This window comes from Sorex fumeus, unplaced genomic scaffold (assembly GCF_029834395.1).
Source record: "Sorex fumeus unplaced genomic scaffold, SorFum_2.1 ptg000020l, whole genome shotgun sequence".
NCBI lineage: Eukaryota > Metazoa > Chordata > Mammalia > Eulipotyphla > Soricidae > Sorex > Sorex fumeus.
The window spans coordinates 4,856,007-4,881,354 of NW_026606077.1; the positions used below are offsets into that span (position 1 = coordinate 4,856,007).

The following is a 25,348-nucleotide window of genomic DNA, read 5'->3' on the forward strand; positions in this document are numbered from 1 at the left end:
CCCCGTGCCCCGGGGCTGCCGCAGCCGCTGCTCTAGGGCCCGCGGCCTCCATGTCCTTACCCCGGTGCGCCCTGTGGTGGGCTCGGCTGCCGGCGGGGCGCCCCCCGGGCCACCGGGCGGCCGTCTGCTCGGCCCTCCGCGCTCCCCGGGGGCCCTTCCCCGCGGCTGCGGGCCGGGCGTGCGCCCTCGCCTCCGACTCCTCCTCTGCCTCGGGGGGCTCCAGAGCCCCCAACACGTCCCTCTTCGTGCCGCTGACCGTGAAGCCCCAGGGCCCCAGCGCCGACGGCGACGTCGGGGCCGAGCTGACCCGGCCCCTGGACAAGAGTGAGTGCGGGCGGCCCGGGGGGCGTCCCTGCCGCCGCCGGGGCCCCGCGTTCCGCCCGGCTGTCGCCACCGCGCCTGCGGGCCCCGCGCCCCCCGTCTTGCCAGCCCCCGGGACTGGCAGGGTCGCGAGCGTGCCCCCCCGGAGGTGACCTTCCCCCCGCCTCTCCCGCCACGGTGCTCGTGGGCCACGCGGTGCCGGGTTGGCGCGCGGGACTCGGGCTCGTGCCGGGCGCGCGCCCCCGGCCAGCGCCGCTGCCTGGTCCAGTTGCCCTGGTCCCTCCGGGCATGGCCCGAGCCCTCCCGCGGAGTCGCCTGTCTCGGGGGGGGGGGGTGGTCGGCTCTTGCGGCGTCCTTTGCACCTCGCTGGCCGGCCAGCGCCGCGGGGAAAGGCCAGGGCGGAGGTGCACGCTGGACTCGGGGGGCTCTTGCAGGGTCCTTTGCCCCCAACCCCGCACCTGGGCAGACTAGGCGCTGCATTCGGCTCGCGAGGAAGTCGTCAGTGGCGAGAGCCCCCCGGCTCACATTCCCGTCTCTTCCGATCTGGGAAACGCAGCGTTTGTGGGGGGGGGGGCGCACTGACCAGCTGCAGCACTGGGCAGCGCCTGCTCCCGCACTTACTGGGCCCGTTGGTCATCGCGCCCCCGGGGAGGGAGCAGCCCCTTCGTTTCTGCAGGTGGCCGCGGATACCGCCCTGAAACTAGCCACGGTGGGTTGGCGGGGAAGGGGTGATGTCGTGAACATTCCGAGACTGGCAGGACCAGGACCAAAGGGACTTGTGAATGATGTGGGAGTTGAGTGCTCCAGGCTTCTAACTCTGGACCAAGTGACTTTCCGTGTTCATGTCAGCCGGCAGCCTTGGTGCCTTCTAGCCAGTATTGTTCCTTTTGGCTTAGGGGCCACATCTGGCGGTGCTTGGCGCTTGCTTCTGGCAAGCCTGGGTGCCCGTATATAAAACAAACACTGTCCTCCAATTTGCTCGAGCGGGCCCAGTAACGTCTCCATTGTGAGACTTCTTGTTACTGTGTTTGGCATATTGAATACTCTCGGTAGCTTGCCAGGCTCTCCGAGAGGGGTGGAGGAATCGAACCCGGCTCGGCCGGGCTGGCTGTGCGCAAGGCAAACGCCCTACCACTGTGCTATTGAACCCTGGGTGTCCTTGTGCCAAACCAAGCCCCTTCCTATCTCAGGTTACTCTTGATGGTATTTAGGGCACAATGTGGGGGCCCAGGATGCATGAGCCTTTTGATCTCTCTCTCTCTCTCTCTTTCTCTCTTTCTCTCTCTCCTTTTGGAGAAATCTTTATTTTGTATAGCTGTTTCAGTCTAACTCGCCCACACGGCAGAGCCTGGCAAGCTACCCGTGACATATTCGATGTGCCAAGCACAGTAACAAGTCTCACGATGGAGACGTTACTGGGACCGCTCGAGCAAATCGATGAACAACGGGAGGACCGTGACCATGACCGTTTCAGTCTAACTGAAAACGTCAGCGTCTTTGTTAAGCTCCGAAAGAAGAGAGAAAGAAGACTGGATTTACTAGTAGGGGGCATTCTGGTGGAGGTTATTTAAATACCTCCTTGAGTCAGTGTGTGTTCATCGATTTTTCTTCTCCTTTGGTTGGAGTTTACCCAGATCTTGAACTTAGTAGAGTGACTTTTTGGCCTTGCAAGAGGGCCTGTCAGGGGCAGTGAATTATCACAGTCTTCCATGTCATGTGGATGACATCAGGTTTCCAGGTAGAGATAAATACAGAAGGCTCTCACTCACTTCTCAATGTCCTTTGCTTATTCTTCTCCCCTAAAGTTAGTGCAATTCCTCCTCTGCCTCTCTCCCTCGTTTGCTCTTCTTTCCCTTCAAGTTAGCATTTTCTTAAGCCTTTGCCTAGACCCCTGTCAGTCTCTGGCCCATCTGAATTTCTTCTGTGCCCTGCACTTGGACATGTCCTAGACATTTTTTTTTTTTTTTGAATCATGGGGTCTGCTTCTCCGGTGCTCAGAACAGGAACCTCAGGACAATGGTCTTGGTTTCCCATCCCTCACCTCCTACCTCTATCACTTGGAAAGTGACCTTGTTGATCTTGTTGATTCCACTTCATAAATATTGAATTAATTTCTGTCCCTTCTTCACTATAGCCAGTCTAGCCTAAATTATGGGACTCCCGAATGTCCCTTATATGTATCCTTGAACCTTTGATCACCCCAAGCCATTTTCTACCATTAGTTTAGAATTTTCCTTTCATTGGGTTTCTGCCCAGTGTTGGGAGGGGAATGGGATACACTCCCAGCGATACTCAGCCTGGCAGTGCTGGCATGGTGGTGGCATTTGTGGGCCACCAATGCCGGGGTAGAACCCAGGTCCTGGTTCATGCTGGCATGTTTTCTACCAGTTGCACCATCTCCCTGTCCTTATTCAAGTATTTGGAACTAAGACTCGATGCTAAAACGACTAATATTGGGCCAGAGCAATAGTTCACACAGGCAGGGCGCTTGCCTTGCATGTGGCCAACCCAAGTTCAATCCCCGGCCTCGCACCTGGTCCCCTAGCACTGCTAGGAGTGGTCCTTGGACAGTGAGCCCGGAGTAAGCCCTGAGTATTTCTGGATGTGCCCCCTCCCCACCCCCCACCCAAAAAAACCCCCACATTTTCGGCATTTTTAATTGAGTCAGGTATTGCGATTCTCATGTAATGGGTGCTACTAACAAACTAGGTTGGTTTTAAATACACGTGGTATCTTCACATTTTGACCTTTTGCATTAGTTTATAGTTAGGCAAAATTTCTCCCAAACAGTTGCATGTGCCTTTTTCCCAATCTGTTTATTTGTTGGGAGTTTTTCCATGATTGACCAAAGAAAAGTAGCAAAAATGCCGACATCCCAGCAGAGCTGTCTGTGACAGGGTCTCTGTGTATGGGTCTCATATTTTATTGTGGAGCTAAACTGGTCATTTTGAAATATTCTCAGTCTTCCAAACCAATTTCTGATCATTGGTCACTGTGTCCTGCGAGTGTTGTGGTTGTGTGACAGTGTAGTTGATGCTTTGGTGCGACCCTGTGGCTTTTCTGTGTTCCATGGGCCAGGAACGCAGCCTTAGTTAGGACCAGCCTTCCCAGAAGTGCAGAGTGTGGGTGGGACTGAGTTGGCCACTTTTCTGTCTTGACAGAATAATGTGGTAGTATTTTTTACATGTTGGGCCTTAATACAGTCTCCGCTTAATGAATTCAAAATATTTTGGGATGGAATGATAATGCAGCAGGTAGGGCACTTGTCTTGCGTGCTGCTGACCCGGGTTCGATTTCCTGCATCCCATCTAGTCCCCAGAGCACTGCCAGGAGTAATTCCATAGTTCAGAGCCAGGCGTAACCCCTGAGCATCGCAGGGTGTGGCCCCAAAACAAAACAGAAAAGCAAAATGTGTATGTATGTGTGCGTGCATATATGCGTGTGTGTGTGTGTGCGCGCGCACGTGCGAATATATGTGTGTGTTTGCGTGTGTGTGTGTGTGTGTGTGTGTGTGTGTATTCACTGCTATAGCGAAGACTGATCCTTGGTGGCATGTTTCTCCGACAGGCACTCAAACCACCCTCCCCGATTGCCGTGCTCTCTGCCATCGCTATGCAGTGCTTTGCCTGAGGTCTTCCAGCCGTGAGGGACTGGCAGCCATGTGAGGCAGGTCTTTTCCTTCTTCATGGACTTACCACTGGTTCACATCCTGAAGGAATTTCAGAGATACAATTTCAGGAGAGAGAGAGAAGAGAGATTGGGGCCATTCCTACTACTTCCGACCACCACAGAGACCCCTCTGCTCATTCTTGCATGCCACCCTCAGTCCGTTTCCTGCCAGTAACCATCATAGTTTGACTCAGTGGAGGAGTTAATGTTTCTTTTCTCAATTTGCTTTCTTAGGAGTTAGTTTCGTTGAGTTTTTCCAAGTTTGTTTTCTTAGTTCATATTCTATGTGCTTGAAACCATCTGATAATTGTCTTTATTTTCTTACTCAGCATAATCAAGCTCTATCCATTTTGCCCCCAAAGGGTACCGTTTCATATGTTTTAATGGTGGATAGTAGTAATCTGCTGAGTAACATATGCCACAACTGCTTTCTTCTTGGGGGGGATGAGAGGGGCAGGATTTTGGGTCACATCCAGCAGTGCTCAGGGGCTGCTCCTAGCACTGAGCTTGGGGGAACCACGAGGTGCCAGCGGTGGAACCCCAGCATCCATTATCAACACATGTGCTCTGGCCTTTTGAGCTCTCTCCCTGGCTCCCTACTATAGTGCTGTGGGATGGGCATTTGGGCTGTTGCCTTGTTTGGGCTGTTGCCTTTTTGCTGTTATAGTTGTTCAGGAAGTTCTTGCATGAATTCCACGGATGCGTGCTTCCGTTCTTTCCTCTGACTCCAGGTGTCCCATCTAGAACAGAGTTAATGTGCTGTATTCTCATCAGATCATTTTCAGACTGAAGATCATCCATTCATACAAAAACATGACAGTCTGATCCTTGTTGTGTTGGTTGACCTTTTAGCCTTTGAGAATGGTTATAAAATAAATGGAGAGCATGTTTACCTGAAACTGGCCTGGTGGAGGCTGGAGGTGACGTCTGCTACCACCTTGCGTATTCTTCTGCGATGTAATAGGGGTGTTGCAGTTTTTATGATTTTTGTAGACGCTTCACCAGAATACTAAGCCATAAAGAGCTGAGAACTGCCAAAACCTAAAAAAAAAACACTTCGTTTTAGAGTTGCACCTGATGGTGCTTGGTGGCGACTCCCAGCTTAGTGCTCAGACTCTGGCACTGTTTGGGGGGGCCATGTGGTGCTGGGAATGTGACCCAGGCCTCCTGCATGGAAAGCACGGTTCCTCATTTTGAATGTTCTGTCTCTGACCCTGAAAACAAATCTTAAAGGTTCACTTTTGGGTTTTTTTCCAGATGAAGTAAAGAAGATCTTAGACAAGTTTTATAAGAGGAAGGAAATTCAGAAACTCGGTGCTGATTATGGACTTGACGGTAAGACTAATGACAATTCCGTTAGAAGGATTTGGTCACTTCTTAGAGTCCAGCTTTGATAGTTCTGTGTGGCACCTGTGGCCTGAGCATAGTGTATGGTAGGAGGATGTCTCTGGCCTTCTGCCTGCTCGGAGACTGTGCGGCTCACTGGTGGCCCACGGGCGATGTGTGTTCCTTCAGGCTGTGCTGCCTACTTCAGTGGTGTTTTGCTTTTGAGGGGGCTTTGAGCAGTACCTGCAGTGCTGTTTTGGTCTCTGTGCTGTTCCTGGCTCTGTGCCCAGGAGGGTCTCCTGGCAGTGCCCAGGGGAACCTTATCCTGTGCTGGGAATTGAAGCAGGGTCTGCTGCGTGCAAGACCAGAGCGCCTGTACTATCTCTCTGGTCTGAGTTTGAGTTTACCCCGTATAATAATAAGCACGTTGAATGTAAACACACACAGAAGGACAGGAGGACTAGTGTAGGGGCGTAAAGCTCTAGCTTGACATGTATGATAATGGGTTCAAATGCTGCTGTTCACGTGCACCAGGCGTGATCCCAGCAACCCAGCTGTTTGAGCTTGGCACCTCTTGTCTGCAGTCGGTGGTACTGCATGGAATTTCTGACTGTGCCACAGCTGGGTGTATATAGACACACTAAAACGGGGTGTAGACCCAAGCAAGCACTGCAACTAAAATGCTACTCCCAGCTTTGTGCTCAGGGACTACTGACTCTGGCAGTGTGAGGGGGGGGGGGTTCCTCTGGGGTCCCCACATAACGAGAATTGTGACCCCTGAGTGTAAGCTCTGGTGAGCACCCGTGTGAGCACCACGACTGTGGGCCTTAACCCTGAGTGCAAGTGTTGCGTGCACATAGGCCAGCACTGCCGCCGAAGGAGGGCAGACCCCGGTGGGCACACGGCATGTGTCCAGACACTGCAGCCTGATGTCCGCCTCTGCTGAGCCCCATAGCTAAGAAATACATCAGCAGCACACACAGCTGGGCGCGTGCACAGCCCTGGTCACACTGCAGGAGTGTTAGCGGGGAAGGGAAAGTGGCCTGGGGAGGGGACACAGATGAGAGAGAGAGAGGAGAGGGGCGGGGACCCCTTTCTGGCCCTTTTCCCCTAGACGGCGGGCTGATCAGTCACCTCAGCACACGTGTGGCATTGAGGATTCGCTCATGGCCTGGTGCTGCCGGGCAAGTGCCTTAAGCCGCTGGATCAGTTTTTAGTGTTAACAAACAGCAGGACTGTCTTGATCACCACCAAGCCTGCGGCCGCACTGGAATTTGAACTCACAACCTAGGAACTTGACATGCGAGCACTTTCAGCCGTGGGCCCATCTTCCAGGCAGATGTGCTTTTCAGAGCAAGAAACAGGAACGAACGCTCAGCCCTTCCTTTGTTGATCTTGTGTCTCCCACAGCTCGTCTCTTCCATCAGGCTTTCATAAGCTTCAGGAATTACATCATGCAGTCCCAGAGCCTGGACGTGGACATCCACATTATCCTGAACGACATTTGCTTCAGTGCGGGCAAGTACCGAGAGGGGCAGACTCTCCTCAGCATGCCACTCTCACCTCTGTCCTTCACATTGTTTCTCTTGGTGCCGGGGTTGGGTGGGTTGGGAGTGGGGGCTTATTTCTCTTAGCCCTTACGTCACTTGGATCTTGGTAACATCTGCTAGAAATAATTCGGTGGTTTTGTGGGAGGCCTGCTGGTCCTTTTGCTTTGATACTGGGTGCCTGAGCTAGTTGTTAGGACCCTGTGTGTCTGCTAGAGGAAAGCTGGAGCCTTAAGTGTCAACTCTGCTCTCCATTGTGTGCTCTCAAGGGGCGTGGTGAAGTGAGCTCCTAGACAGGACAGAATTCATACATATTTTTTAAAAATTTTATTTATTTTTTGCTTTTTGGGTCACACTCGGCAATGCACAGGGGTTACTCCTGGCTCTGCACTCAGGAGTTACTCCTGGCGGTGCTCAGGGGACCATATGGGATGCTGGGAATCGAACCCGGGTCGGCTGCATGCAAGGCAAACGCCCTACCCGCTGTGCTATTGCTCCAGCCCCCAGAATTAATACATATTGCTGTTGCTGCAGACGCCCTCCTACCTCTCTCCTTGGATTTTTTCCCTCATAACAGGACAAAGCTCTTAAAAAAAAAAAAAAGACAAAAAGACCAAAAATAGAAAAAAATAAATAAAAGAACATCTTTCCCCAAAGCTGATCTTCATCTGTTTGCATGGTTGGCATCCGACAAGGTTGTTGAGACCCAATTTTATATTCCTAGAATATGTAAGTGAAATGAGGAGAAAATGTAAAACAAAGTCGCATCTCGGAAGAGCTCTTTGCTGCAGGACTTGACTTTTTTATCCTGGCAGTCCCACTAAATTATCTCACTAAGGAAAAAAGATTTGATTGAGTTCAGTTTTTGGTAAGTCATGGTTTACCTTTGTAATGTGTTGTTTTATTTTCCAGCTCACGTGGATGATTTATTTCCGTTTTTCTTGAGGCACGCAAAACAGATATTTCCTGTGTTGGAATGTAAGGACGATCTCCGTAAAATCAGTGATTTAAGAATACCACCTAACTGGTCAGTCCCCTCGTGGGTGGGTTGGAATTTTTCCTAATTAATCTTTGACAAATAGTAATCATTGTGGTTTTTTGTTTTTTCGTTTTTAAAGTGTGTGTGGCTGATCAATCACTACATTCTGTTGTTTTCCCTGGCTGGTGTTAGTGGTGTCTCCCCTGGTCTGGCCAAGGCTGGTCGCAGGTGTTCTCAGGCTGCGTGTAGAGCAGTTCGTCCTCTAGGGATGCTCCTGCCTCTGAGGGGTGGCTTATCTGAGCTCTCACTGGAGTGTCTCGGGGTGTTCATGGGCTATTTTCTACCAGGCTGTAATTCCATCTTTGCCATCTCTCTGAAATTTGCTTCTGAAATCCTTAGCAAGCTGCTCTCTGCTCAGCCCTGCCAAGTATTCCCTTGCCTGTGGCCAGACCTAACCTTGAGGAGTCCCCACCCAGATTTCAGGGTTCCCCCTCCCTGCACCCTTTCTTCTTTCACACCCTCCTCTGTCAATTCTAGCTGTTCAGCCGCCTTGAACTTGACCTCTGCCACGCAGCTCCACAGGGCTCACGTACTTTGCTTAGGCTCTTGCTTCCTGGGGTCCACTGGGACCCTTCTGTATTTTTTATTTTTGAGGAGGGAGATGTTTGGTACCATTCTGTTTGATACCATTCCTGGCAATTACTTCTCAGGGCGACAGTGCGAGCCTGACAGTTGGACATGGTGATGCAATACTGCGTGGACCCAGGGGTCCTGGAGGGCACCAGGGCTATCCCCCAGTGCTAGGGTGGGATTTGTGGTACCAGGGATGGAACTCGGGGCTTTGGGCATCCCGGGCCTGCACTCCAGCCCTCTCAGCTGTTTCCTAGACCTCACGCTTCCCTGTCTTTCAGTCCACATGGCCTGTGTGTCCAAGCAGATGCGTCTGTGTGTCCCAGTCTAGAGTGTTGGTATCAGAATCAACCAGCTATTTCATCCGTTATGGTGTAGATATTGAAATTCTGGCGCCTGGTAATATTTGTTCACAGGGTCATATATTTGGGACTGTAGAAATGAAGTGAACATATGTAAGGAGCGGTAGTCGCTGAAACCTATTTTAAGTAACTCATGAAAAAGTGACTACAGTTTTTCAGTCCTTGTGTTTATAATGCTGTGTCATTCGGGGAGGGCAGCTTCGTGCCTTATCGTATGGGTGTGCTTTCACGCACCTCTCCCTAAGTTCTAGTGACGTAACAGCAGCAAAATGACCCCCTCAGTCCATTCCTCCTCAGAAAAGGGATTTGTACAATGGCAAAAATATCCAAGAAATTGGTGTGCATTTGTCCTTTTGTTTCTCCTCTAGTTAGTAAAGGCTATTCTTGAAAAGCAGTCATTATTGTAGTGTGGCTACGTAATTGTTTAGTTTTTTAAAGATGTTAACTTATTTGACATTGATTCTCAAGGGATGTACTTGCCTATCGATAGCTTTGGAGATCAAGCTGTTTGACCTACTCATTTTTCAGGTATCCGGAAGCCAGAGCCATAAAGAGGAAGATCATTTTCCATTCGGGCCCTACCAACAGTGGAAAGACTTACCATGCCATCCAGAAATACTTGTCCGCTAAATCCGGAGTATATTGTGGCCCTTTAAAGTTACTGGCACATGAGATCTTCGAAAAGAGTAATGAAGCTGTCAGTATATTGCTGAATATGCGTTTTGTTTTGTTTTGTGGGGAGGCATACTAGTAATTTGCTATAAGAAACGGCCATGTTCCGTTATTCCCAAGAAGTCTTTAATTGTAAGATACACAAATAAGTACAGCGGGGAAGGAAAAAGATGCTGTTCACTGAACTCCCACATCCATTTTTGAGATGTTTCCTGGTTTCAGGGCCTGGAGAGGTAGTACAGCGGGTAGGTGCTCGGTTTGCATGCTGCTGACTTGGTTTTGATCCCCAGTACTCGGAGTCCTGCTCGGAGTGATCTCTGAGCACAGAGCCAGGAATTAGCCCTGAGTGTGGTCCCCAAAATAGCAACAAATGTTTAATCGATAGTATTTTAAGGTATTGTGGATATTTTGTTTCAACTATTAAATAATTTGATGGTGAGAATATTAAGCGTCTGGCACTCGTATGTACTGTACTCGGGGGGAAATAACTTCCGGATTCTTCTCCCATCCCAGGGTGTGCCGTGCGACTTGGTGACGGGTGAGGAGCGCGTGGTCGTGGAGCAGGACGGGAGACAGGCCGCCCATGTCGCTTGTACGGTGGAGATGTGCAGCGTCTCAACTCCGTGTATGTAAACATCGCCTCGATGTCCTTATGGTTTAGTCGCTTCATTCCAGAGTGCAGATGGGTGCTCCAGAGAGGCTTTGTGTCACGAAACGGAGTGTTGAAATCAGATAAGCCCGTGCAGCAGGACTGTTCTGCCACTGATGTCGAGCATTGCTGGGTTTGCGTTTGTATGGGTTTTGTTTCCTTTCTCAGAGTCACGTGGGGTGCTAGGAGCAGACACAGGCACGGGCTCCTGCTCTGGCCTGTCTAGAGCCTGCTCTCCCTGGGAGTGGAGATTCCCTTTGAGCTGCTCCGTGGTTCAAGTCCTCCCCACTTGGAAACATTTTTTGCCTCACAGAAATGCATGGTCTTATTGTATGTATTTCAGAGGGTTATTTCACTGTCCCATGAAGGGCTGGTCCCTCCCAGCTTTTCCTCGGTTGGCTGGGACGCCTGCCAGTCTCCTCGGGAGAAAGTCTCAGGCCTTGGCCACTGGCCCATCCCCTGGGTTCTGCTGGAGTCCTCCCTGCTCTTACGCCAACTCTTGTCCGCTGTTTGATGTTTGTTTCTCCAGTCTTGTTTTTGGTCACTGATATGTGATCCTTTCTGTTACTGTAAGTTGTGCCTTTTAAAACAATGAGTTTGATAACTTGGTCTTTGTCTCTTGGGCGGGAGCGCATCTGGTGGTGCTCGGATTACGTGGCTCTGTGCTTATTATTCACTGCCGGCAGCAGTTGGAAGACCATGTGCTGGGAATCGAGCTTGGACCTCTCACATGCAAAGGGCCAGCCCTTTGAGCTGTTTGGCCCTACCGTTTGTTCTTTTTCTGTACAAGATGGTTTTGGATCTAGTCTTAATGTATGTTTTATAGATTTGTTAGATGAGTTTCATTCAAACTGTCCTGTAGTACTCCATTCAACTATATTTTATTTTTATTCAATTTAATTTTATATATATATATAATTGTTAAATTCTCCTTTCCTTCTCTGTGCTGTTGTTTGTTCACCAATTGTGTTGCCACACTAGCTGGGGTGCTTGCCAGGTGTTGCATGGTACACTTTAGCGGCAGTGACCACACACACTTGGTTCTGGTGTACTAGAGCCCACACGTTTTGTGGTGGTACCAGGAATCCCAGACTTCAGTGTCACTGGCAGGGCTTGGGGGATCATAAGAGGTGCTGGCGGTTGATCCCGGGTTGACCTTGTGCAAGACAAGAGCTTTTCCTGCTCTACTGTCTCTCCAGCCCCACGGCATCTGCCTTATCCCTGTGCAGTCTCTCTGGTCCCTTAAAGACATTTTTTTTTGGTAGGAGTACTGCTATTTATTCAGCCACTGATTAGCTGATTGAATTGTGCATGAACTCTACCTTACTTTTTTTTTCCATTTTTTATAATTTTATTTATTGAATCACCGTGAGAGCAGTTACAAAGCTTTCGGGTCTAAGTCTCGGTCATACAATGAAACACCCGTACCTTCACCAGTGCCCATTCTCCACCCCCAACAACCCCAGTATACCACCGTCCCACACCCTCCCCCTACCTGTGGGGCAGATGATTTCCACATTACTCTCTCTCTACTTTGATCACATTCACTATTTCGACACCAGACCCACCATTATTTGAGATTTTACCCCAACACTCAGATCTGCTGAAAAGGCAACAATAGACAATTTGTGTTCTATTGCTGGTTATGAATAACATATGATGTCGTGTGGCTGCAGTAGGGCCATGTGGTTTTGAAATTCTGAAATTTTAACACTTAAATCTGGAGGGATTTCTGCCAAAAGCCACTGGGTTTAGAGATCTGCTCCTGAGTCTCTGGGATCATGGCCGTTGAGCAGCTTGATGAGGAGCCAGAGAGGTCGTTCGTGGGCGATGACTTGGGGTCTCGTTGGGGTGGGGAGGACAGGCCCAGCTCCACCTCCACCATCCCATGAGGCCCAACAAGTTTCGTCACTGCGGGCCCAAGCCTGACTGTCCAATGGCCTCTGGAGGATGACAAGCCACCAAGTCGCCAAGAGGGAGCAGGCAGAGGGACAACACCCTTCCCTCCCTGGGGTGGCCCGGTGACAGTAACGTGCTGTGGAGTCCGGGTGCGTTTCTTCCAAAAGCCACTGGGTTTCGAGATTTGTTTCTGAGTCTCTGGGATCATGGCCATTAAGCAGCTTGATCAGGAGCCAGAGAGGCCATTCGTGGGCAATGACTTGGGGTCTCGTTGGGGTGGGGAGGACAAGCCCGGCTCCACCCCCACCCCGTGAGGCCCTGTGTGTCTTGTCACTGGGGGCCCAAATGTGACTATCCAGTGGCCTCAGACGGATGGCGGCCACTGGGCTGCCAGGGGGAACAGGCCAAGGCACGAAACCTATTCCCACCTGGGTTGGCCCAGCACCGGTAGCCTACTGCAGGGACCAGACGCATTTCTACCTAAAGCCACTGGGTTCTGAGATTCGTTTCTGAGTCTCTGGGATCATGGCCGTTAAGCAGTTCAATCAGGAACCAGAGAGGCCATGCCTCCAATTATATAGCTGAGCCGGAGGTGGTTTGTGGTGGTTTGTTTCTCTATCACGTACCTAACTTTTGGCTGTTTACTTTCTTGGGTAAATTTTGCCCCGAGTTTTTGGGGTCTGGCCAAAGGCACAGCAGCAATTTTGGGGTATCTGGAAGTCTGAAGGCGCCATCAGGCTGCTGATGCACTCGCCTCACAGGTACAGATCGACCTGCTGACGGCATCATACCCTCCCCTTAAAAGACATTTTAAAGAAAAATGAGCTTTCCCTTTTATTACATAAGCAAACGTATCTATTACGGGAGATATGAAAATAAAGAGAAGAAAAAGACTTAATTCCCAGTCCTATTCATCCAGAACCAACAAGTGTTAGCCCAGTGGGGCACATTTTCCTTACTTGTTCATTTGTGTTTACATCGTATATAGATATATGCTAATGTGTGAATTGTGGGTGTGTATATGAAATAAAGTGGGGTTATGCATTTCATTCTCTATGGTGACTTAGACTTTTCACTTCAGTAATAGCAACTTTCTCAGTAAACGGATAGCTTTAAAATTTTTGTTCCAAGATGAATCCATTGTGAAATTCGTGTTGCACAGACCCTGATAAATCAGACAACGTCCTCTCCATATTGTTCATCTCAGTGTATACCCAGTGTTACAAGAACAGAGCTGGCACGCAAAGAGCCATGCTCTGCACTCCCACTGTGTGTGCCCGACGCCCTTCTGGGGTCCTGCGCCAGAGATGCTTCCGTTGCTCAGGCACCAAGAATCTCCTTGACTCCGGTGTCAGTGTGGTGGTTCTCAGGCAGATGCACCAGCTGCAGCTGCAGAACATAGTACAAATGAAGCTGCACAGATTGCAAGGTCGTGCAGATAGAGTACAGACTTCTAAGCTAGACATCATGGCTTTGAGTTTCATGTTTCTAGATACCTGGGGAGGTGAGTTTTGAGGGTGCTGAACTGGGTGGTTTTCAGGGCCATCCTTGGCAGTGCCAGGAATGGATGCAGGCCCTTGCACCTGTGAGCCTTGTGAACTGTGTCCCTGTCTACTCACTACTTTGTACTTACATGAACTGTGTCCCTGTCTGAGTAACTCCCCTTGATCTCAATTAGTGAGTAAAGAGGAGTGAGAATACTGACTTCATAGAGAGTACTCGTGAGTATTGCGAGGATTAGACGTACTGTTATTATGAAACATGTAGAACCCAGTGTGCCAATAAAGAAGTGATGATGATTTGCAGCGGTGATGATGGGTCGGGGCCCATGCAAGCTTGAATTTTGGTATTGAAATTTGTTTCGGATACTGTTATTGTCAGTCAGACTGCTCGTACCTTGTTTTCAGATGAAGTGGCCGTGATCGATGAAATCCAAATGATTAAAGATCCAGCCAGAGGATGGGCCTGGACCAGAGCACTTCTAGGTTGGTGGCTTTGATGTTATCAAACCTGTGTTTCATCACATCTGCCCTGAGAAGCATTTACCCACTGGACATTGCCAGGCAGAAACAACTACATCTTTCTCGAAACAAATAAGAGTTGTCAATTAAGTGTGATCTTTTAGTTTTTAAATATTGTAATGATTGGAAATGCATTTTTCTATGAGAAAGTTAGCATGACCTTGTGATGAGGGCAAAAAATATTTAAATCTCATAGTAGCTATAAAACTGTCAGTGCTATAATGTGTTTTGTGCACACCTTTTATCTCATGCATATGGTAGTTTACATCATTTGGTATCTTGCTTGTCTTGCTTTTTTTTCCAACTCAATTGTTTCATGGGCTTTTTTTTTCACATGGCATAGAGTAATATGGTAGCATATTCTCCATTGAAGAGCTATTCTCTAATTTTTTCCCATACAGCTAAACTTCTTTTCTATTATTAAAAATGCTGTAGTAAAAAAAAGAAATCTTAGTAGCCATAATTTTTTGTTATTTATTTTTTATCTAAGAGAGTCTCCTGAAAGAGAAAGTAGAAGAGAAAGGTGGGAGAGAGAGCGAGTGAGCGAGTGTGTGCAGTGCATGCACTATGCCGTGGTCAGACCCAGGGCCCTCCACCTTCTTGGGCCCTGAGGTGGGCTTCTTTAGGCCCATGGATGGAAATGAGTTTTCTACTTGCTTCAGTTTGATGTGGATTTTTGGTCAGTGTGTTGTGGAGCAAGTGTCTTCATATTTAAAAACAAATCGAACCTCTTTAGTAAAGATTAAGCATTGAGTCCTGTAGTGTCTGCAGATGAGAGCGGAGCGCCCGCGGGCTGAAGAGCCCGATGGTTGCTTTCCCCTTTGTCCGCCAAGCTCCGGGCTGCCTCAGGATTCGGTAGAGCTTCGTTTGAAAGCCGCACGTATGGTACAAGTATGGTTCAGGACTAAACTTTAGAAGGCCAGGTTTTCTTTCCAGCTGGCCGTACCCTCTAGTAGATTCAAAATCTTGGCCAGTCAGAGGCCCTTAGGTTTGTAAATATGTGAGTGATTTTTCCCAGTGCAGGGTTGTTGTTTTGAGATTTGAATCGAAGAGATTGTTTTGGAGAACATCTCCTAAAGCTGCAAGGCAGGGACCAGAGAGGCAGTACAGCAGGCAAGGCACTCGCCTCACATGCGGCTGACCCAGGTTCGAGTCTTGGCACCACTTTTGGTCCCCGGAGCACAGAGCGAGGAGTGAGCCCTGAGCACCGCTGGGCTGGTCCTCCCACCCTCTCAGGAAAAGCTGTAAAGCAATAGTTACGCAAATATTAAGTATTTTTTCCATGTAAAAGTATTGCTTAATTTTAAGATCTTCAGTAAGAATTCGACTTTTTGTGTTTGACAGGACTCTGTGCTGAAGAAGTCCATTTGTGTGGAGAATTTGCTGCGATAGACCTGGTTACTGAGCTTATGTATACGACTGGGGAGGAAGTGGAGGTAAAAGATTCCGTGCTTTGTTTTCAAGGTGGCAGTTGAATGACCCATAGTACTGGCCAGTAGCTGCATAGGGCCCAGAGAGTGGCAAAATCAGTACCTAACTTGTCACTTGTCATCCTTTTGATCATCGATTTGCTCAAGTGGGCGCCAGTAACGACTCCATCCCTGTCGCATGCTAGCGTAGCCCAATGGCGTACTGGAACTCATTCAGGGTAGGGGAATGAGGCCCGTTATTGTTACTGTTTTTGGCATATCAAATAAGCCACGGGTAGCTTGCCAGGCTCTGCCAAGTCCTCACTACCTAATTAACTAAAAATAAAGCTTCATTTCCTCATGGTTGACTAGATCTTAAACTTTTCTTCTTGTGACCCTTTTTCACCTGAGAAAATTTTATGCAACCCCAGGTTTATAGCTCTCTTAAATAGATATACAAATCCAAATCAAGCATTTACTGATTAAATGTACTTTAAAACTTTTTTTTAAGTTGCTTGTCCCCAGAGAATGCCTTATCTCACAGTTAAAGAACTAGGAACTAGATCATATGAGTTTGGTTCAATCTCATAATCTGACGTTCTGACAGAGTGATCGTAACGCCTCAAGTCCTTCAAAAGTACAGGAGATTCTTTTCTCTTCCTTCCTTCCTTCCTTCCTTCCTTCCTTCCTTCCTTCCTTCCTTCCTTCCTCCCTCCCTCCCTCCCTCCTTCCCTCTTCCCTCCCTTCCTCCCTTCCTCTTGTTTTGGGGCCACACCCAGCGATGCTCGGGCTCTTACTCCTGACGTTCAGGAATCACCCGATAGTTCTTGGGGGGCCATATGAGATGCCAGGGATCAAGCCTGGTTGGCCATACGCAAGGCCAGCACCCTAACTGCTGTACTATTGCTCCAGCCTCTCTTTATCTTTTCTTGACAAAATCTGTTTTTTTTTTAAATGTTGTGTCACACCCAGTAATGCTCAGGGGTTACTCCTGGCTCTGCACTTAGGAATTACTCCTGACGGTGCTGGGGGAACCATATGGCATGCCAGGCATTGAACCCAGGTTGGCCACGTGCAAGGCAAACGCCCTACCCACTGTACTATTGCACTGTTTCTAACAAAATCTGTTGGAGTCTGAGTAGATCTCCCTGGAATAAAAAAATCAGGAATGTTAGAAGTTTCAGACTCAGCAAATATATAGAACATTTATAGCTTTTAAAGTGTTCTAAATCAGATATTGGGGCCTTTGATATACACATCTACATATATATATAGGTATAATTTGGATCCCTCTTTAAAATTCTTATGTTTCGTCTACACTGGTGCTGCTCAGGACTTCTGACTCCACCCTGTGCTCAGGGATCACTCCTGGCAGTGCTCAAGGGAGCATGGGGATGTTGGGGATAAAACCCAGGACGGCTGCATACAAGGCAAGGGCCCTCCTGGCTATGCTATTGTTCTGGCCCCTTTCTCATATTCTTCGGTAAGAAATAACTTGCTTCCTTTTGTTTTATCAGCGCTCTTTGTGAATATATATCAAAGTCAGTGTTTTTCAGTATCATGCTTAAAGGGTATTTGTAATTATCCTATTTTTTAGCTATTCTTGATTGTTTTCAAATTGTTCGCCTAATCATTAATCACAGAAATTGGGTTATTTTATAATACCTGTGTTGCAGACACAGTGCTGATGCCTTCGTTTTAGGTTCGGAACTACAAGAGGCTCACTCCCATTTCCGTCCTGGATCACGCCCTGGAGTCCCTGGACAACCTCCGGCCCGGGGACTGCATCGTCTGTTTCAGCAAGAATGATATTTACTCTGTGAGCCGGCAGATTGAAATCCGGGGACTGGACTCAGCTGTCATCTATGGCAGCCTCCCACCTGGTAATTGTCGTTGGTTCTCAGGATGGAGAGGGGCTCTCTTATCGTGGCCGTTTATCTTGTGATGTGGATAGAAAACGGTAAAGATTCAGAACTAAGTTCTCTGAAGTAGGTCACATAAGTATCTTTTCTAGTGGTGCCTCCAGTTGATCTTGAGGGAGATACAGAGATTTTAGTTATATGGAGCTCTTGTTATTTTTTATCTTTTGACTACTTCTTTATAAGTCGGGCTTAGGATTTTCTTACAGAAATGTTATTAAAATATAGACTTTGGTAATATTCCTGAAGTTGTATTCCAGAATTCTGTAAACAAGTCCTCAGAAATGGTAAGGCCAGTGTGGGCAATTGTGTTACTGTGTGAGGGGCGTTTTTTTAAAGGAGTGCAGTTCTTTGAGGATATAAAGAAATAAGTTTGAAGCAGTGAGAGTTTGGTGTGTGGCTTTTTTTCTTTCTTTTTTACGGGGCCTCCCCAGAAATGCTCGAGATGGTGGTGGAGGCAGGCGCTCTAGGTTGTAATCTGGTGGTAAACACCTGTCATTTTGATGCTCAGGCCCAGAGGTTCTGGGGGCACCAAGATCACACACGCAGCAGTTCTTGGGGTCCTTAGTGGGGGGCGGGGGTTAGGGGTGAGAAGGACACAGTGCTTATGATGCAGTCGAACCTGGACTCTCAGCTTACCGGCATACCCTACCCTTTAGACTTATCTCCCTATCCCACAGTAAGAGGTGAGGATCTCCAGTTTATCTGGGTATTTAGTAAAAAGTGCGATTTAGCAAAAGATTGAGCGTGCTGATTTAACACGAATTCTTCTTGCTCTAGGGACCAAGCTTGCTCAAGCAAAGAAGTTCAATGATCCCGACGATCCATGCAAAATCTTGGTTGCCACAGATGCGATTGGAATGGGACTTAACTTGTACGTAATTCGCTTCTAGTAATCACGGGTATCTACATTTGCAGGTTAGATGGCAGCCTAAAAAATAAATTATTTATTTTGTCGTGGTGCTGGGCATCAAACCCTGGGTTTTATACATACAAGCAGGTGTTCTGTCATTGAGCTACATCTCTGATCGTTACCTTTGGTGGGGGATGGGATGGGGGAAATAGCTCAGAGAGCCAGCCTGTATGCTTTGCATATGGGAGGTCTGGGCTCAGTCCCTGTGTGGCCCCCGAAATGCACTGGGAGTGACCCCTGAGAACTGCTGGTCTGAGTCCAAAAATCTCTTTCTGTGTGCTTGGCACTGGAATGACTGCTCTGGCTAGATGGGGCTTATAGTGTAGGTGTAGGTGTTCTCTTGCGTCTGTTCCCTCTTGTCACGTGGACTTCTTTTGGATGTTGCTCTCTTCTGCTGCTCACCATTCGGTAGTTTCGGGGTTTTTTTTTTTTTTTAATTAAGTCATCGTGTATTACAAAGTCATTCATGATTGACTTTAAGTTCCGATACCATATAAAGCATATAAGTTCCAGTACCAGTATCTCCCATCCACCAGCTTCCCCAGCTGCCCTCCCACCCTCCAGCCAGCCTCCATGGCAGGCACTTCTCCCCCGTCCCCGCCTTTCTTCCTTCAGAGAGTGGTTCACAGTACTGTCACGAAGATGATTTCATGCACACCACTTGACCCGCTTCAGTGCCCACGCTTCCTCCAGTGTGACGGCTTCCTCCTGTCCAGTGCCCTGTTCGCCTCCCGTCCTATCCCTCTCCTCTGCCCTCCCCCCGCCACGGGCAACTTTCCTACCAAAGACCAGTTTTCACGGTCTTCATTTCTCTTGCTGTGGCTTTTGTTATTCCCCTCCTGTTTCTTGACATCCGCCTGGAAGAGGGATCACTGCGTCTGTTCTTCGCTCTGATTCACTTCGCTCTCCAGATCCGCCCATGTAGCAGCAAATTGCGTGACTTCATCTTTTATTGTTACTAACATCTTAGAGTTAACAGTATTAAGCTTAAACTATGAAATGAAACCAGCTGAGCCTACGTGGGCCAGAGAACTGTTCAGAGCCGTGAATAGCAAGCAGCTGATTTTGTTTCTATAGTTCGTACGTTAATTTTGCTTTACTGGTTTATCTTTGATAGCCATTTTTTAAAGACAGTATTAGAATACCCTGTGGATTATCTGTAAAAAGCGTCAGTTTTCTTTATTGTCATTGGTGTAGCTACAGTAACATCTAATTAGCTATGACTATCACATAGCTAGTTAACATATAATTGACCCACTGTCAAGGTATAGTTTGAGTTCTAGTAACTTTACATGGCTGTTAAAAAACTGCTATTTGAACTCAACTATGAATAACTCTGTGAATCATGGTGCCTTAATATTTAATAAAGAAATACTATTTAAGGGGAAGAAAAGAAAATTATCACCAACGCCTTTCTCTTATTTTGTAATAACAGTGGGCAAGATTGCAGTTGGTCTGCACTAGATTTGGAGTGAGCATTTCTGCAGTGACTGAACGCTGGAGGGTTTTTCAAATAGCAGTCTGTGAAGTCACTCTTATTTCTATTTCAGAAGCATACGAAGAATTATATTTTACTCCCTAATCAAGCCCAGTATCAATGAAAAGGGAGAAAAGGAACTCGAGCCCATCACTACCTCCCAGGCTTTGCAGATTGCTGGCAGAGCTGGTCGGTTCAGCTCGAAATACAAAGAAGGAGAGGTGACAACAATGAACCGCGAAGACCTCAGTTTGTTAAAGGAAATTATGAGTAGGCCAGTGGATCCCATAAAGGTAAGGGGGAAAGTGTTAACTGCATCTTCCCTGCGGAGAACAGTCACAACTCCCTTCCACGCTCTTGCCTTGGTACCTGGAAATAGAAAAACTCGTGCCCTGAAAATCATGTCAACACGATCACAGAGATTCTTGGTCAGAGAATGGTATGCAAGTCCATGATCCTTTCCTTCTTCCTGACACCCAGCTGCACGGAGGGCTAGATAACGGTTGTTTCAGGGGGGCCCTGAATTCTGTCAGCAGCCTGAAGAATTCCCAGGTACTCCAGTGAAAAAGAAATTCTTGAGTACCGGGTAGAAATTGCTCTAGCAACCAACTTTGAGCCTGTAAAGACAAGGTTAAATTTTGCTTAGTAGAGTTCATGAATGAGAAGTGTACCTGTTTTATCCAGATTAGCTGCTACAATTTAAAGTTGCCTGCACAGTTCATTTACCATGTTGTACTAATGCCAGGTAAAGGAGAATATCAGTGAGATCCTTTAAGGAAAACTTCCTGGAAGAAATTTGGCTGGAATCGTTTTGTTGCTTTTGCTTATACTCCAGTTGGTAGGCACACTCCCATTTCCTTCCTTCTGGAATCTGTGCCCCCAGACTCCTCCCCATCCCCCCCCCCGCCCTTTTCATTCCCCTTTTCTCTTTTTCTTGTTTATGCTTATTAGTGGGCATTTCATATAACTATAATATATAGTTAAAGAAATAATTGACCTCCAGTTTAAATGTTTTGGTTTTGGGGGCCATGGACAGCAGTGCGCAGGGCTTCCTCCTGGCTCTGTACTCACGGATCACTCCTGAGGGATCCGGGGATTGAACAGGGGATTGCAGCCAGCTAAACCGTTGCTCTGCTCCCAAACATTTTCTCACTGTTTTTCTCAGGAAAGCATTTCAGACACACTACAGATCATCACAGATTTTAAAGCTAAAATATAAGTGAAAATGGTTTTCAGTGAATATAATCTGATTTTGCCAAATCATCGATTTTCCTAATAAATGGCAAAATAATGTTTTTCTCTATTTGACTTTTTTTTTGTCATATGACTCATTTAATAAAGGGTTTGGCTTGAGCATGAGACTTTATTTTGAAATAATGCAGGAAAATTGACCTTATTAAAAATAAAAGTTCATGCTTGCTTTTCCTTTTACTGAAGGCAGCCGGTCTCCATCCAACTGCGGAACAGATCGAAATGTTCGCCTACCATCTCCCTGATACGACCCTTTCTAATCTCATTGTAAGTAGAAACTTGCCTTCAAATCTCTTTGCTAAGAAATATTGATGTATCAGTTATTGGTTACCCTTGTGGGCATAAGTGGATAGTGTGTTTTGTAAAATCTGTTTAGTAAACTTATCTGGAAAGGGGAAACTTTCAAAATTACCTGGGCCTTTAGTGCTAAAGAATTTTCCTTATTGGTATTTCAGGTTCAGAAGTCTTTGGGGAAAATCTCTTGGCTTGATGAAACTAAATAAATCCAGCCTTTTTAGAAGCCCGTTACGGAGTAGAGAGATTTCCATTTATTAGATTTTAAGTACTGTATTCGTGCTTCAGCGGGCAGCCCAGTAATTTTCATACATCTTTCTCTCCCCAGGATATTTTTGTAGACTTCTCCCAAGTTGATGGACAGTATTTTGTTTGCAACATGGATGATTTTAAATTTTCCGCAGAGCTGATCCAGCATATTCCGCTCAGCCTTCGCGTGAGGTATGTCTTCTGTACCGCCCCCATCAACAAGAAGCAGCCCTTCGTCTGCTCCTCCTTGTTACAGGTGAGTCTTTGCCTTTATGATATTTCCGGTTGTTCCCTGTCAGTGCACTGGCTCCTGGTGATATTTGGTGATTCAGAATCTGGCAACCTGAGAATACCCGTTAGCAAGAGACAAAATGTAAGAATGTTAACACAAAATGCTTCTTTTGTGCAAGTACTAAAACAAAAGAATCAAATGCATTTTTTCATTTTTGAGGGAAAGGGGGTCTTTGCCTGATGTTACGCTTTTTCCTTGTAATTATTTTGGAATAGAGAAGGTTAGTATTAGTGGTAATAGTACTTAGTTTTCTATGTTTGTCTTTGGGTCACACCCAAAGGTGCTCAGGGCTTACTCCTGACTCTGCACTCAGTGATCGCTCCTGGTTGGGCTTCGGGGACCTTGTGGAGTTTTGGGATTGAATCCAGAAGGGCCATGTATAAGGCAAGTGCCCTCCCTGCTGTACTCTTGCTCCGGCCCCAGCATTTTGTTTTCTCCAGTGAGCCACTAGGCCAGGGCCTGCTGTGTTGTGTGGGTCTGTGCCAGGGTTCCAGCCCCTTGTGTGGTTTTCTGTTTATTTTGGTTTGGGGGCCACACTTGCCTGTGCTCCTCAGGGCTTGTTCTCCTTGCTCAGGTCTCACTCCTGGTGGGGACTGGGGGACTGACCTTGTGTCGTGCCAGGGCTTGAACCCGGCTTGCCTGATGCAAGGTGAGCGACTTACCGTCTTACCAAATGACTCTCTCTGGCCCCAGCCCAGCCCCTTTTCTTGCATTCATTTGGGATATGTTACAAGTCTCTCCTTCCGAGGAACACTGGATTCGCAAATAAGGGCCAGAGAGGGGCAGTGGAGGGGAACTTACCAGCCCCCGGCGCCCCCCACACCACACCCAGCGGAAAGGCTGGCTTTGCCTGCTCATTGTTGTTCCCTTGCCTTCTCCTCACAGACGCAAGCATTCTGCGTGCTGCTTCTGTTCTTTTCAAATCTATTTCTAAATGCATCATACAGACTTTCTCTTTCTTTGCACAGAATTTTTAAATTTGTGTAAATGAGTTTATTGACTAAGACACAGAGTCAAGCTTCCCCCGACTCTTCTTCCCCTCACCCAGATCCCAACAACAAAAAAATAAGTATTCTCAGGGTGACACCCCCCTCCCCAATTCTCTCTAGAGAACCCAGCTTTACAGCACGGGTGCACAGAGCAGGCATGGGCAAAGACGAACTCAGGGACTCTCTGACCAGCAAGCGTTCTTGTGGGTGGGGTGGGGGGTTCCTGTGCCCATCATATAACACCCACTGCCATCAGAAAGACAGTCTGAGGCAGAGGGGGTGCGTGCAGGGCAATCTCCACTGTCCCCCAATTCGGCCAAGCTTGAAATGTGCCAGACAGGAAGCTGCCGTGGAGACGTCACTCTCTTCAGGAGAGTCCTTTTCTGTAGAGTGGATCCCTCCCTGACTGCAGGGGGCCACAACTGGAGGCAGACCCCTACGTGCAAGAGCTCCGGAACGGCTCCGTCAGAGCTCAGGGGAGCTTGGCACAGAATTGCAACATCACAGATAGCTTAAATTAGACTGTCACTTCCGGTCTCAGCCCACATCCCTTATGACTGTCGCGGGGTACGTGCCCTTGCACGTCTTTTCTTTCTGCGTTTGCCTGCTGACCTATCCATCTAGAAATTCTAATTTTGTTGCCGGCGTTTGTTTTCTTGTGTGAGTTAGAACGGGGGCCTGAGAGACTGTGCCGTGGGTAGGCAGCTTGCCTTGCACTGGTGACCCCTGCCACCCCGTTAACCTTCTGGGCCTGCCAGGAGTGATCCTTGAGTGCAGGGCCAGGAGTAGGCTCTCACACTGGTTTTGGGAAAAGAAGGAAGTCATTCCCTTCTTAAGTCACTCTATAAATTGTTGAATGTTCTTAAAAGTGTAGAAAAGTGTAAAGGAAGAGGGGCTGAGTGATAGCACAGGGGGAGGGCGTTTGCCCTGCACTCGGCTAACCCGGGGTTCAATCCCTGGTATCCCATATGCTCCCCCGAGCACTGCTAGGAGTAATACCTGAGTGTAGCGCCAGGAGTAACCCCTGAACCTTGCTGAGCGTGACCCAGAAAGCCACAAAAAACCAAATTCAAATAAAGGAAGGAGACTCCGCTGCCTGTTGAGATGCAGCCGCAGCTAATACTCTGCTGTGCTCCCCGCCCCCACCCCCGTTTCAACAATCGCGTTTCTTCTGTTCCTCGCAGTTTGCCAGGCAGTTTAGCAGGAACGAGCCCCTGACCTTTGCCTGGTTGCGCCGATATATCAAATGGCCGCTGCTCCCACCCAAGAATATCAAAGACCTCATGGACCTTGAAGCCATCCACGACGTGTTGGATCTTTACCTGTGGCTCAGGTACCAGGCAGGCTCCCTTTCTGTGCTCCTGTCTTTCTGAGTAAAAGGGTAAATCCAACGGTCTCTTTTTCTTCGTAGTAGACGCCTCTTCCCAGAGTGCGCTCTCTTTGTGTTTACTGTCTGTTTATACCCTTCCAAAAATGACCGCCCGGGAATTCCTTAGAAATACAGTAGCTGACTCTCCCAGACATAGCCACACCCCATGTTTTCACTAGCGCCCCGGGGTTTGTCCCATTGGGAGGTGCCACACGAGGCTGGTGACTCTCAGTGGAGGGCCGTGGCTCCCGCGGGCAGAGCTCCGGGTCGGCGGGGCAGCCACCCTTGCAGCTCCATGTTCCTTTGGTGAATTGGAGCAGAAAGAAAGGTTGGGCCAAGGCCCCATGTAGAGTCCGCCAAAGCCCACCCTGGAGTGAGTCGGGGTCTGGCTGTGGCCAGAGGTGTGACGAGAGCTGTCGCTGTATCTTCTTGCCAGCTACCGCTTTATCGACATGTTCCCGGATGCCAGCCTGATCCGGGAGCTGCAGAAGGAGCTTGACGGCATCATCCAAGAAGGCGTGCACAACATCACCAAACTGATCAAGATCTCAGAGTCCCGCAAGCTCTTGAACCTGCAGAACGTGCCGACAGAGAGCCAGTCCCGTCTGACAGGAGTACTGCGGGGCCAAGCGCGAAGGCTGCGGGTCCCCAAAACCGCAGGGAGGAAAGCTGCCGAGTCCCCGGGCCCGGAGGCCGGGGAGAAGTCACTGGCTTCCAGGCTGGTGCAGCAGGGCCTCCTCACGGCCGACATGCTGCGGCAGCTGGAGCGGGAGTGGCAGACGCAGCAGAGTGAGCACGGGAAGGACAGGACAGGGCCCGAGGCCCACCCCAAAGGCGTGCGGCGAAAGAAGAAGGAACCCGATTCGGATTAGTTTTATCTTATTTATTTTTGCAAATAAAACTGTTTAAAAATCCTTTTCTCCCCGCTGCACATGCATTTACTGCCTGCTTTACTAGGACACTCTCTCTCTCGCTTTCTCGCTCGTGGGTTGTTTTCTTTTTTCCCCAGACAGAAATCACTCTTAAAAGATAAAACATTTTAAACATACACAGTTGTAGAGGTTCAAGTTACAGCTTCCTTGAATGCCATGTGTCAAAGAGTGCAGAGACA

The 25,348-nt window shown here is 48.3% G+C and overlaps 1 protein-coding gene across 1 annotated transcript; it reads left to right on the top strand.

Annotated features, from left to right (window-relative positions):
• On the top strand, positions 1–25,151 carry SUPV3L1 (Suv3 like RNA helicase). Its single transcript, XM_056113426.1, has 15 exons — positions 1–324; positions 5,248–5,325; positions 6,727–6,834; positions 7,776–7,890; positions 9,363–9,531; positions 10,020–10,131; positions 13,962–14,039; positions 15,420–15,511; positions 17,187–17,367; positions 18,184–18,277; positions 19,867–20,086; positions 21,231–21,311; positions 21,667–21,843; positions 24,053–24,201; positions 24,674–25,151. The coding sequence occupies exons 1-15, from the start codon at positions 51–53 to the stop codon at positions 25,107–25,109; spliced, it is 2,364 nt and encodes a 787-aa protein (XP_055969401.1). The 5' UTR covers positions 1–50; the 3' UTR covers positions 25,110–25,151.
• Positions 25,152–25,348: the final 197 nt, after the last annotated feature.

Coding starts and splice junctions, on each gene's coding strand:
- SUPV3L1 (XM_056113426.1), top strand. CDS start 51: ATGTCCTTACCCCGGTGCGCCCTGTGGTGGGCTCGGCTGCCGGCGGGG. Junction 5,326..6,726: donor TGCTGATTATGGACTTGACG/GTAAGACTAATG, acceptor TGTCTCCCACAG/CTCGTCTCTTCCATCAGGCT. Junction 10,132..13,961: donor GTGCAGCGTCTCAACTCCGT/GTATGTAAACAT, acceptor CCTTGTTTTCAG/ATGAAGTGGCCGTGATCGAT.